The following is a 13,275-nucleotide window of genomic DNA, read 5'->3' on the forward strand; positions in this document are numbered from 1 at the left end:
GAAGAACGAGCCAGGCATGTGCAAGGGTCCTAGTGTTGTTGACAATGAGTATCCGACATTCCCGCATTATTACGCTCTCTGCATCTGCTCTAATACGCATCAACCCTCGGAGAGGTTGCGACAAGGTGCGTGCAGGGTTCAAGTAATGAAACGTGCAGATTTACATCGTTTGGAATCCTGTAACCTAGAGTCTGATCCCACTACGGGGCGAAACGCGTCCATGTTGGGACGAAGAGAGATGGACGGCGACTTCTACGACATGTACTGTCTGACCTGTCGCGCCTGTCCTGGCAAGGCATTGAGTTCCTAAGGGTAGATCGCTTCCCGGCCTGGAGGAAACCTTCTGCCGCCTGTTAGAAAACGGGCACACCCGCGTGTGTTTTATTCCTCTTTCAGACTGGTGGTTATTCGTCCTAACCGGGGTCTCTTTCTAGGAGGTTTACATACTTTATACTATAATTCACATGGTCCCTTGCTCTATCTCTACGTAGCTGGGTTACCTGGCCTGAGTCTCGTTCATATTAATTGCGTCCTGACCTCTGTGAGAAGGGACCGGTGCCTGTTAATACCTACAACTCTTGAGTCCGTACAGCAAACCAACGAAATGGCTCTTCTCAAGACCCTCCTGGGTCTGGCGGCCGCGCTCCCCGCTATCGACGCCGCTCTCATGTCCAGAGCGGCCGCTCTCGCCCCGGGCGTTCAGATGATGAACATGGCCGCCGACGACCAACAAATCAACCTGCAGATCGGGCTGAAGCTGCAAAACATTGACAAGCTGGAGCCCATGCTGAGGGACGTCTCCGACCCGGACAGCCCCAACTACGGCAAGTACCTGACCGCCGCCCAGGTCAACGACGTGTTCAAGCCGGCAGAGGCCGCCGTCGCGGCGGTCCAGACATGGCTTGCCAAGGAGAACGTCAGCGACGTCTCGTACACCGACGGCGGCCGCTTCGTCAACTTCGCGACAAACGTCGCCTCCGCCAACAAGATGCTCGGCGCAAGCTTCGCGTACTACGATGTCCAGGGCACCATGAAGCTGCGAACCATGGAGTACTCTCTCCCGGATGCGATGACGGAGCACATCGAGCTCGTGACGCCCACAACGTACTTTGGAAAAATGAAGTCAGACCCGGCCTTCACGAACACCGCGTTGCCGCCGGTACCCGCGCCTCTTTCCCGAAGACAGGGCGCCAGCCCCACGGCCAACTGCGGCAAGGCATTCACGCCGGCGTGCTTTGAGCTTGCCTACAACTACGGCGCCTACCAAGCCGATCCCGCAGCGGGCAGCCGCGTCGGATTCGCCAGCTTCCTAAACCAGTCCGCTCGTCAACCCGATCTCACCGCCTTCTTGACCAGGTTCCAGCTGCCGCCACAGCAGTTCAAGAGCGTCCTCGTCAATGGCGGACAGGACCACCAGGACCCAGCTGGTCAGATCGGCGAGGCGAACCTTGATGCCCAGGTCATGGCCGCCGCCGTCAAGACCCTGCCTATCACGCAATTCATCACTGGCGGCATGCCGCCGTTGATTCCCAACCTCCGCACACCGACACAGGCGGACAACCAGAACGAGCCGTTCCTCGACTTCTATCAGTTCATGATGACACAGGAGAACAACCAGATTCCACAGGTGCTTTCCATATCATACGGCGACGACGAGCAGACCGTTCCCATCGAGTATGCCACACGGGTGTGCAACCTTATTGGCATGATGGGTCTTCGTGGCGTCAGCGTTCTCGAGTCCAGCGGCGACACGGGTGTTGGCGCGCCATGCCGCGCCAACGACGGCAGCAACGCTCTCCAGTTCACGCCCACGTTCCCCGCCACGTGCCCGTACATCACCGCCGTGGGCGGAACCCAGGCGTTCGCCCCCGAGACCACCTGGGTGGGCTCCGGCAGCGGCTTCAGCAACTATTTCAAACAAGCGTGGTATCAGGAGGGAGCCGTGAACCAATACCTACAAACGGGCATCTCGCCGGAGACGAAGGCGTACTACCAGCCCTTCGCTAACTTCACCGGCCGCGGGTTCCCCGATATTGCGGCACATTCCGCCAGCCCTCCGTTCGCCATCGTCAACGCCGACAAGCTTATTGGCACCGGTGGTACATCAGCCTCGACCCCGCTAGTCGCTGGCTTGGTTGGACTGCTCAACGACGCCAGAATCCGCGTAGGCCAGCCAACCATGGGATTCATGAACCCGTGGTTGTATAAGCGAGGGTTCAAGGGCTTGACAGATGTGACCACTGGTGTCGCGCAAGGCTGTGGTGGTGTTGATCTGCAGTCGGGTAGGCCGTTGCAAGGCGCTGGCGTCATCCCTTTCGCGTCCTGGAACGGCACCCAGGGATGGGATCCCGTGACGGGGCTCGGCCTCCCCAACTTTGAGGAGATGAAGAAGATTGCCCTTACGAAATAGACCAATAGTGTTTTGTCTTAAAATTGCGTTATACATCCCTAGGAGTTCAGTCCAGAGACTGGTCGGCCCCTTTGTAAATATAGAGAGCAGAATATACAGTGCTAGCATTGCCTTGGCACATTGGCAAGGTTGGCTTGACAGAAGTTGCTTTTGAGCAGTCCATTGCCATCTTGGGAGGTCTGTAAAGGTTCTCGGGAGAGAAGCTCTTCGATGGTCGAGTGCCACTTGGTCGACCATATTAGCACCCCTGTCTTTCTTGGGATATTGGCCATGACGCTTGCCACGCAATCGTGGGTGATCAGTATATTGTGCCAGGCAAAACGGCGACTCTGCCGATTCTACCAAAGTGAATTTGACGGCCTCGGCAGATATTGTGAAGCATACCGAAGCTGAAGAGCATGGCCAAGCATATGTGGAGTCATGGAGCAGCCACTTCGCCAAAGCCCACCAAAGAACGTTTGTAAAGGTAGGGCTGGAAAACTGGGGGAGCAAGATAGAGAACAGACCAAGCGAACTGCGAGTTCTTCACCAACCAGCCCAAAGGATGGCCTTGGCAAGATCTAGTCTGGGGTTATGCCACGCGGGAGTTCCATAGCCATAAGAAAGGCTCCGGGTACGGACTGAAATGCTTTTTCCTGTCGCGTGGCTCCTAGACAAAATTCCATTCCCAAGTTTGATTCACCTTTGATTGACCGTGGGCTTCTCTTTCGATAGCGTGCTCTCGGCGCGTGACAAGGTCCGAGCCCAAGCAAGTCTCGCGGCTGGCTGGCAGCTGAAGGCTTGGCGCCAAAAAAAAAAGAGGCTTCCTCAGGGGCAAATTTGATCCCCCTGAAGCTTCTTCAGAAGCGCATAATCTCGAGTCGGTTGGGTTTTCAGCTGTCCAGACCGTCGATACTGATTTCAAACAGACACTCCCGAAGTAGACGAGCCCGCTTCTCAAGGCAGAGCGCTTTGGTCGATTGTCCTGTGGAGGCGGGCTGGTGGATTCGCAAACCCCTGTGGGAAATCAACGACTTTGGTGAGATGCAAGTTTACTTTTCTTATCAGCTTCGCGCCATTTGCTAGTGTGGGGGGTTGATGCTGTCCAAATATAGAGCCTGGCTCGGCTCTATTGCGGCCCAAAACGGGCCGCAAAGGACCAAAAATGTAATGTTCGACACAATGATGTGTATGTGACGGTTCAGACCGGCTTGCTGCGAGCAGGAGCTGCCTAAATCTCGGGCTGCAGGCCGCATGCAATTCGTATAGGGGCCAGATGCTTATCATGGTTCCATCTCACCTGCATGATTTGGCCAGAAAGCTTGGCCAAGATCGCCCCGCGGTATCTGACTGAGGGAAGAGGTTGAGCCCAGTTGAATGTCATTTGCTCCCGACTTCCTTCAGGGAAGGAAACAACCCAACAGCTTGAGCCGTGACGAGTGGGCTAGTAATAACAGACTTGTAGCTTTTCGAGACTTTTGCCGACTGTTTTCATGTTGGTCACAGCGCTGCCAGATGCCGCAAGCCCGGGTCTCGACCTCTGAGAACACCGGCGAGAACCAGCTGTGGGACGATGCTTGCTCTAGAGCCATGGGCTAGAACCCTTGCAATCTTTCGTCGTTCATTCTTTGCTGACCAGGCTGCCAGGGCCCAAAAGCGGCTAGATGCCATGAGCCCTCCGAGTGGGCAAAAGTGGCCTGTACCAGGGAAGGATTGGCTGCTTCTGAGCTGGTAACATCGTCGGTCGGAAATTTGGACACGGGATGACAATAGCGCCGGACGGGATCTGCACAGGCAGACGTAGTCCTGTTGAAATCCGAATTGTTTGATGGCAACTGGGAGCTTGGAGGTCAGCTATCCACCGAGCGGGGTGCCCAACGAGCGGGATTACCGTCTCTTTGTGGGTTCAAGAAAGAGCCCAAAGAATGAGACCGTAGGAGACTTTGGCGACGGGAGAGTCCAGTCGCCCATTGCCAAAAGACGGGAAATGGACACCCGGCAGCCATCCCAATTTTTTTTTTATAGGGCGCTGATCTAGGAACGCCCGAAGGGCTTGGCTCTTTTAGGCCAGAAAGCCGACACTTGTGGTGCCCTTTACTAGCTGTGAGCTTTCTCCTCAATGCTGGTCTTTGTTGAGTTCCAACCCGCACCCATGGATGATGGGAGGGGAGGTTGCTAGCGTGGCAGAGGCAAAGCGATTGCGGAATTCACGCGAAAAAGGATACAATGCTTCGTAGCTGAAATTGAAAGCAGCAGTCCAATCAAGAAGCCAGTAAAGCGCCACAATCGGGTGGGATTTCGATTGACGGAGCTCCAATCCAATATTTTGAATTGTGCAGGCGGAAGACTGAGCCTGCAGCGTATCGGATTCGATTGTGGTGGCTGGAAAGCAAGATAGGCCCATGCAGCAACATGGTCTCTGCAGCGTTGCAACGGTAGTTGCGGGCGAAAGATTTGATTGTCAATGTCGTGACCCAAGACGGAATGGACGAGTAGTACAGGTTGCGGGCCTGGCTGGTTCCGGTTGGCTGACGTATTTCTGTAGATAGGCATATCGGTGTATATGCATATTGTTTGTCTCTGTCCAATTGGACTTCTTCTAGGGAGGGCATGTGCTTTTAAACAAAAGGCCATTCGAAGCGAAAGTGACATGCTGGATTCTGCAAGGCACAAGCGGGAGTGAGCTGGCGCAAGCTACAAAGACAGCCTCTAAACGAATCCGGAATCGCCGCCTGGAACGACCTGACCTGCCGTCGTATCTGCACCAGCCAGCACCTTCAGCCTGCCAAGCTCTCTCCCACCCTCTCTACATGCTTATCTCTCCTTCCCTCCTTCAGCCGCCATTGCACGACCATCTTTGTCACCACCCACAAACACCGTGGGTGTTTGTACGCCAGTCAGGGCCTGTGCAGTCTCCCGGCACGCGACAAGCCCAGGGAATGGCACACATTCAGCAAGCCACATCCACCCCCCCAAACCTCTGGAAACCCCGTCCCAATCGTCTCATCTCATCTCTTTCGTCTGAACGCCGCCGCCACCTGGGACGGCTGAAATTTCCCATGGTGCCAAAGCCCCATTCGACCACTCCCAGTCATCTACGGCTGCTTTTCTGCATGGCTGCTAGGCGAGGCGAGTGTTGAGAGGCCGCCACCATCGAGCTATCATCAAAAGATGTAAAGGGAAATTATGGACCTGTCTACACAAGCAAGCGCTTGCCCAAACCCTTTTCCTCCCCTCCGGGGATACGAAAGGCGAGAGACCTACACGCTCCCCGTACTGCTTCAGGTCGACCCCTAACAGCGGGCTTGGGTCCCCCGTGCTCTACACCTTCACCGCAGCTAGTGCCAGGCGAACAAGTATGAACCCCTGCTGACTTCAGATCCCGCACCGTTGGAAGTTGTTCAGAGACCAGTGTCTTATTCAAAGATCGAAACACTCCACCAAGGCCGAGGGGATCTTTGCTATACAAGCCTCCACCGTTCATCACGCAAATACCAAATGTAGGGTTCATAAACACATCTCGGTCCGGAGAACGTGAATCCTGATCAGTGCGAGGTGCTCTTGCAAACCTTAGGTTGTCTGTCCAAGTGGTCGACGAATAAGGTTACCAATGCCATGGAAAATCCTGCCTGGTCTTGCCATCCCCAGGGGTCTGGGTTGAAATGGCTCGGCGCCTAAGAACACCCGTCCTGCAGCTTGCGGTACGTGCCAATATTAGCGTTTGTATATGGGTTGGTCGGCTCGAGCCATGCAAACAAGCGGAGATTTTCAGTGGCCCGAGACCTCTTTGAGGCTTGCTTTGCGGCAAGCCTTTCCTCGGAACGGAAAGGTGGAGAGATAATCTATTCCTTTTTGGGCTGATGATATCTGCTAGTTGCTTTTGCGCTTCTTTGCTTACATGGCTTGCTTGAAATCATATCCTAGAACCTCAAGAGGGTGGCCGACTAAAGGTACACCAAGTCAGGACGACACTCGATGTTCCTGAGCTAGACTGCCCGGAACTCCTTGTTCCCCTGTTCTTGCTTTTCTTCTGCTAGCACGTTATCCATCACAGATGAATTTGGATCCCAGTCAACCGCATCTTGCCAAGATGGCATGTATTGTTTGAATATCTTGCTCGTCATCGTTCTACCCACCCACGTCCTCAGCCGTGCCCAATCTCATATTCCCGATTGGCATCGTCATGATGGAAGCACCCTAGGCTAGTGCTTAAACAGGGAACGCCGATGAGCTAGAGTATCTTTGGCTCGCAGGGGTGTTAAGACTGCCACCCAGTCTAACGACTTGGCTATGCAGCGCTTGGGGAGGCAGCGTTGGCGCGATAAGGCCTCGACTCTCTTTTGTTACCTCCGGGCCACGCTACTACCTCACGATGAGTGGAGGTTTTCATGGTTCTTTGTACCTGCCGCCTAACTGTTTACAATGCAACGAACGAGTGGCGCCAACTTCTCGACCAGGGACAATGCCGCTGGTCACCGATTCCAGCTAAGCTGACAGTCCGTCTTGGGCGGCGTACTTGGACCTGTGGAACCCAAGTTTGCATGGTGGCCGTCGACTTCTGGCGAGGCCGGCCGCTGCTTGTCCCAAGAGCATGGCCTTTCATCGCCGCACTGGAAGCGCCCGCGCCTGTCCGTATCGTTATGGCGTAGTCAGCTAGGCTTGACAATATTGCCATCAGGCCCCGGTGTTGCCGTGTATGCGGCTTGACGTGGTCTTTGTCCCAATGCCGGTTGCCCTCCCAATTTGAAAAGGTCCTACTGACCCCTTCTCACATATCTTGGCTGATTTCCCGTCCCCTCGGTGACTGAATCTCCCACCAGCATCCATTCGCTTACAACCCACAACACTGTCCTTTCTTCACCTAGGGCTGGGACTGCTTTCGCCAGCTGGTGGTTCATTCGTTTCATAACCCCCCCACAAGATGAAGGCTTTCAAGTCCTACTTCACGCCCGACCAGGCGGCGGGCAAGCCCGCGACCGAGTCGTCGAACCCGGACAGCATACAACCCGTCAAGCCGGTGCCGAAGCCGCTGGCTAACAAACCCGCTCCTTATCGAAACTACAGCACTAGAACATCTGCTCGACAGTCAACAGTGAGCTTGGCGCTCACTGCTGGCATGAGGGACAAGCATGCAAGCAGCATTATCGATTTCAGGTCCGATATGACGGTACACAGTCTCTACCAGGACCAACTCAGGAAGATGTATGCTTCGGCATGGAACTTGGGGGAAGGTGTTGTGCTTAAGAAAGGCCGCAATGATTATGCCTGTGCCCCTCCCCAGCTGTCAACCATCCCGAATGGATTCTATGACATGGTCAGCCAGCTCAACGTTAGCGTAAGTGGTGCCAGAACTCTGAGGCTATACGCAATCCTGACCAAATTAGTGTGCCATGACTGTCAACACCCCTGTAATTCAGTCCATCATTCACGGCATCATGAATGCTTCGGAGCCTATGGACTCTATCCCTCTTTCCGGAGGGTTGCAGCTACAGGTTCTTCAGAGAATGACGGATTTGCCCCGATGCCAGAAGCATCATTTCGCGGCCTTCGTTCTTGACCCGCCACTTCTCATTGTCTGGGACGATGACGCGAACAGAGTCAACGCTCGCGCTGAGAACTTGGAGCACATGATCATCTCCTACATATGGCGTAATGAGAACGGCGAGGAGGAGGAGGGCGACGAGAAGAACGAGAAGCACACTGCAGTGACCGTCGAGGAACTCTCGCCTGCCGCTCTAGAGGAGGCACTTAAGGCTGAGGTACGACCAGTGCGGTTAACGAGCTCCATTATCGTGGCACTCGCGTTGGGCCTCTCCGTCACATGCATGGGCCTCGGTTACCGAAACCTGGCCCTGCAAAGTGCAGTGGACGGCAGTTTCATTCGTTGGGCGCTGGTGGTTGTTACCCCTCTTACAATCTTCATCAGCTTGGTGAGTTACTCAAAAGGACCTTGCTATGCGAATTCCAGCTGACACGACTTAGTTCTTCTTCCTTTCGATTGCCGGCAATGTCTTCCAGATATTTGGTCCCATCTCTTCTGTCCATACGAACTCCAGGAACTATTCCGGCAAACCGCCTCGGCGGCTCAGCCCTCACCGGGGCCAACTCCCTCATGTTACAATCCAGATGCCCGTTTATAAGGAAGGTCTCAACGCCGTCATCAAGCCGACCGTTCTCTCCCTCAAGGCCGCCATCTCAACCTATGAAATGCAAGGGGGCTCTGCCAACATTTTTGTCAACGACGACGGTATGCAACTCATCGACGCTGAAGATGCCTCGGCCCGTAGAGAGTTTTACGAGGAGCACAGCATGGGATGGGTCGCCCGCCCTGGCCACAACCCCAAGCCTGCGGACCCCACTGAGCAGCCTTTCCTTCGCAAGGGAAGATTCAAGAAGGCCTCCAACATGAACTATGCCCTGATGACCAGCAACAGGGTTGAGGAGAAGCTCAAGCAGCTCAACCGTGGAAGCAAGTGGAACCAGGACCATGAAAACAATGCCTACGATCTGGCCCTTGCGCAGGTCCTTGAGGAGTCTGACGGTCGAACCTGGGCTGAGGGCAACATCCGCCTCGGCGACTACATCCTGCTCATTGATTCCGACACTCGTGTTCCTCGCGACTGCCTGCTCGACGCCGTCAGCGAGATGGAGACCTCTCCTGAGGTGGCCATCATTCAGTACACTTCCGGAGTCATGAACGTGTCAGACTCATTCTTCGAGAAGGCGTAAGTTCATCGATTCCCTACTAAGACGAGTACCGACTAACAATTTTCATAGCGTTACATGGTTCACGGAGATGATTTACATCATGATCACCTTCTCTGTCGCTAACGGTGATATCTCTCCCTTCGTCGGCCACAACGCCGTGCTCCGCTGGACCGCTCTCCAAGATGCTGCCTCATATATTGACAAGGAAGACGGCTATGAGAAGTTCTGGTCCGAGTCTCATGTCTCTGAGGATTTCGATATGGCCCTGCGCCTGCAGACTGCTGGTTACTCCATCCGATACGGTGCTTACACGGGCGACGGCTTCAAGGAGGGTGTCTCCCTGACCGTCTATGACGAATTGGCTCGCTGGGAGAAGTATGCCTACGGCTGCAACGAGCTGCTCTTCCACCCTTTCCGCCTCTGGCTTACCCACGGCCCCTTCACACCTCTCTTCCGTCGCTTCATCACCTCCAACATCAGCTTCTACAGGAAGGTCACAATTTTGTCCTACATCGGTACCTACTACGCCATCGGAGCCTCGTGGCTCCTCACCGTGGGCAACTACTTCCTCACTGGATGGTTCTTTGGCTACTACGACAAGTACTACCTCGATTCTTTCGCTACCTTCTTCGCCGTCACTGTTGTATTCCCACTTAGCGGCAACGTCGCCCTGGCTGTTCTTCGGTACAGACTGGGCCACTCATCTCTCCTCGGAGCTCGTAAGTTTTAACTTGATGCCCACTGAATCACCCCGCACAATGCGCTAACATTTGACCTCTCCCAGTATGGAACAACTTCAAGTGGACGCCCGTCTTCACCATTTTCCTCGGAGGCATCTCTCTGCATGTCTCCAAGGCGCTGCTCTGCCATTTCTTCGAGATCGACATCCAGTGGGGCGCGACTTCCAAGGAGGTCGAGCGCTGCAACTTCATCGAGGAGATCCCCAAGATTCTCAAGAGCTTTGCGGGTACCTTTGTCTTCACCTTCTCCATGACGGCACTCATCATCTGCGGCTACTATGCATTCCCCACCGAATGGCAGATCCGCACCTTCTCGACAATCTTCCCGTTGGGCATCTGCATCACCTCGCACTTTGCGTTGCCAGTGCTGCTGAACCCGGCCTTGATGAAGTTCACTTTCTAAGCTCGACCTTTTGCACACAATATTTAATGATGACAAGCCTTTTGGGATTTATAGAACTGGGATGCATAGAAGGAGTTACTTTTGGAGAGAGGCGTTTTACGGCGGGATATAATGTCGACAAGGTCTTGTCACCCCACCCCAAGCTATGTGTGTCCTTCGTTCCACATTAGTCTTGATGACGAAAAGCATACACATAGATTAAACATGATCCAATGCTTACGATATACCTATTCATATCAAACATGATTTATGATGTCAAATAAAAAAGTGCGGTGAAACAACACGGCTGTGCCAAAAGAATGTTGAACGAGGACCAAAGTACTCAATCCGTGCCTGGTTCGTGCTTTGTCCGGCTGCCGGAGATATTCCTCTACCTTGTGACTAGCAGGATCTATCTGGCGGACGGCCCCAGATGTCTGTCTTGGTGGTTAACAATTCCTAATGTACAGCGACCTTTCAACACGGTGCAATAGGACTGTGACTAGAAGCCCGGATCATGACAACTTGCAGACGTCGCAGGGACCCCGACGAATCGCAGTCTCTGAGGCATTCACGGGCCTGAAGAATTCTGGAAGGAGTACACTTCCAGGCCAATGAATCGGCGCTGCCTCTTCCTCTCCCCTGACCCTCTCGAGAATTTGTGTTCCCGTTTCATCCTAACTGGGACGCACGCGATATATGAGACGCTTATAATCTGATGCTTTGAATTTCTACCTTTGTATGGCAAGTCTTTGAGGGCGAGAGCTGTAATCTCGAGTGTCCGTTTCCCAACCGCGTTGCGCCCCTAGACTCCGTTTCCATGAAACGCCGAACAAACAAGACCTGCAATTTGCTATGTGATGCTACGCCGAATAACGATAAACCTGACCAACACCGAAATTTTGATAGAGAGCGTTAAAACACGAAAAGCGAACAGCCCGCTTTCCCCCGAAACCAAATCATGTAATGAACACCTTCTTGAGCTTGTCCATCGGGTAGACCTCGCCGGTGCGCAGATCTTTGACCTGATCTGGCGGCAAACCCGACTTCTTGGCGTAGTCCTCAAGGCGCTCCTTGCCGTAGGCGCGACTGTTGGGTAACAGCAAAAGGTCGTGCTCTACATAGCTCTTGGTGTGGTGCGCGTAGGGAACGTTGCGGGCAAGGTCGTTGAGTTCCGTCGAGCAGATCGGGCAGACGGACTGAGTTCCCGCGGTGGCCGATGCGTTGGTAGCGGTGTTGGCGTCCACGGCGACGTGGGACGAGGACAATGAGTGACAGGCGGGTGTCTTGAGAGCGGAAAGGCCCGAGGAGAGGGCTATGTGGAGGAGTGGGTATGAGGGAAGGGCGAGGAGACTGTTGTGGGTGCGGGTGAAGACATCAGCCAGGGTATTCCAACGGTCTGAGCTGTAGAGGTCTGAGTAGACGGCGTTTGCGGCGGTCGGCGGGTAGGCCAACAGGCCAAAGGCCTTGCGGAGCTCGTCTGGATATGTTGCTTTGAAGGGCACCAGGTATTTCTTTGCGTGGGCAATGGCCTCGAGAAGTTTGGGTTGTGATTGGGTGCGGACGAGCTCGATGTATTGCTGGAAGCGGAGCATGAATTCAAGATTACTCTGTTCAGACACGGTCAGTCTCGAATCGAAAACGAGGGAAGGTATAGCGGACATCAGGACGTACATCCATCTTACGAAGCTCCTTCTTATTGTCTTGGCACCAAGCCAGCGCATCGACGACGCTCCCTCCCCTCAGTGATTCCTGGATGCGACTCATCTGCACGAAGGTCTCGACATCGACCAAGTCATCCATACTGCGCTCCGCAGTGAGTGCCTGGGCGCTCTCATTGTAGCCGTGGCGAAGCAGGTAGTCGACGAGCAAGCGGTCAAGTCGAGCGCGGCTCCAGGCCTCGTACTTGACGTCGTCGACCGAGTGCATGCCGTAGAGATCGCCAAGGTGGGAGATGCGGGCGCCGGCCTGACGGGTGAGGCGAGCCTCCTCGTCGGCGTGAGCCGTGAGCTTACGCTTGACGCCGCGCATGCGCGCGATCATGGCGTCTAGGTTGCGGAGGACATCGTCGGGGGATGCGCGGCCGTTGACCGACGCCGTGGCAGTCTCCTTGAGCAGCGACTTGATCGCGGTCGAGTCCTTTTCGACGGTGAAGTGGGCGGAGCGGAAGTTTTTGCGGAGGAGCTCGTACGGGAGGCGGAGGAGGGGTTGGTCCTGTCCGTTGGAATGGAGGTTAGTGCGGGATTGAAACCTAGTTTGTGCCGAGGGGACGTACGAGGAGGAGATGGTCTTGATGCTTGATTGTGGAATGCTCGTGGTCAGCCATCTTGGCGGCTGTCACAGTCGTTTCAATGGTATGGCGATGGTTTGTAGCCCTATCAAATGGTGTGCCTCCTCGCAAGAGGGGTTTATGGAGGTTGGCGTCGTCGGTGTGGCTTGTGTGGTGTTGGAGACTCGCAGTCGAGAGGTCGAAGCACAGATGCACTGATACGGCCGCTAACAGCAATTGACGTTATGCGGTCCGATATGACGGGGCCGGAGTCGCCCCGTAGTTTAGCAGAGTTATCATTCAAATGCAGCGCCAGTTAAATCACGTGTAGAGACTTGACTCGAATGAAGCGTAATACCGAAGGCTATCCAAATTTCTTGTCTGGATTTCAAAATCGAGTTTCTCTTGTGAGACTTGATGCTTAATCTGAATGAGCATGCTATCAACTGCTCCCGGCACGTCCACACCTCCCTCATCCCCCACAATGACACACTGACCTTCTATAGCGCACAGACCATGCCTAGAACTCGATACTGATTACATAACTGGGAGGCAAGAGTGAGGCCCACCTTGAGCTCGGTCTAGCAGGAACTCCACCCTACATCAGCTCACCGCGTTCGCGCTCACTGTTAGCAGGTTCGATGTAAGCCGAGGGGAGGCAGAAAAAGAACAAGGCAGGCCCATGTCCGACTTAGAAACGGTCGGTTGGGGACTACCTCGGAGCCGGCGTCTCTGTTGCGCTTGTATTCGAAGTGGAATGTCTCACGGCCCATGGGTCAAGTGATTC

General features: G+C 54.5%; 3 protein-coding genes across 3 annotated transcripts; 2 read left to right on the forward strand and 1 right to left on the reverse strand.

Annotated features, from left to right (window-relative positions):
- Nucleotides 1-604: 604 nt before the first annotated feature.
- EsH8_IV_000852 (peptidase S8/S53 domain-containing protein) lies at nucleotides 605-2,410 on the forward strand (the record flags this gene model as incomplete). The annotated part of the gene is made up of 1 exon (XM_083265742.1): nucleotides 605-2,410. One exon carries the CDS (start codon nucleotides 605-607, stop codon nucleotides 2,408-2,410), a length of 1,806 nt encoding a protein of 601 aa, XP_083124637.1.
- A 4,900-nt stretch (nucleotides 2,411-7,310) lies between these two features.
- On the forward strand, nucleotides 7,311-10,240 carry EsH8_IV_000853 (glycosyltransferase family 2 protein; the record flags this gene model as incomplete). Its single annotated transcript, XM_083265743.1, has 5 exons — nucleotides 7,311-7,724; nucleotides 7,774-8,319; nucleotides 8,372-9,114; nucleotides 9,167-9,816; nucleotides 9,882-10,240. The coding sequence occupies 5 exons, from the start codon at nucleotides 7,311-7,313 to the stop codon at nucleotides 10,238-10,240; spliced, it is 2,712 nt and encodes a 903-aa protein (XP_083124638.1).
- Nucleotides 10,241-11,178: 938 nt separating this feature from the next.
- On the reverse strand, nucleotides 11,179-12,545 carry EsH8_IV_000854 (glucose-induced degradation complex subunit FYV10; the record flags this gene model as incomplete). Its single annotated transcript, XM_083265744.1, has 3 exons — nucleotides 11,179-11,829; nucleotides 11,894-12,433; nucleotides 12,495-12,545. The coding sequence occupies 3 exons, from the start codon at nucleotides 12,543-12,545 to the stop codon at nucleotides 11,179-11,181; spliced, it is 1,242 nt and encodes a 413-aa protein (XP_083124639.1).
- Nucleotides 12,546-13,275: the final 730 nt, after the last annotated feature.

This window comes from Colletotrichum jinshuiense, chromosome 4, assembly GCF_051148585.1.
Source record: "Colletotrichum jinshuiense chromosome 4, complete sequence".
Classification (NCBI taxonomy): domain Eukaryota; kingdom Fungi; phylum Ascomycota; class Sordariomycetes; order Glomerellales; family Glomerellaceae; genus Colletotrichum; species Colletotrichum jinshuiense.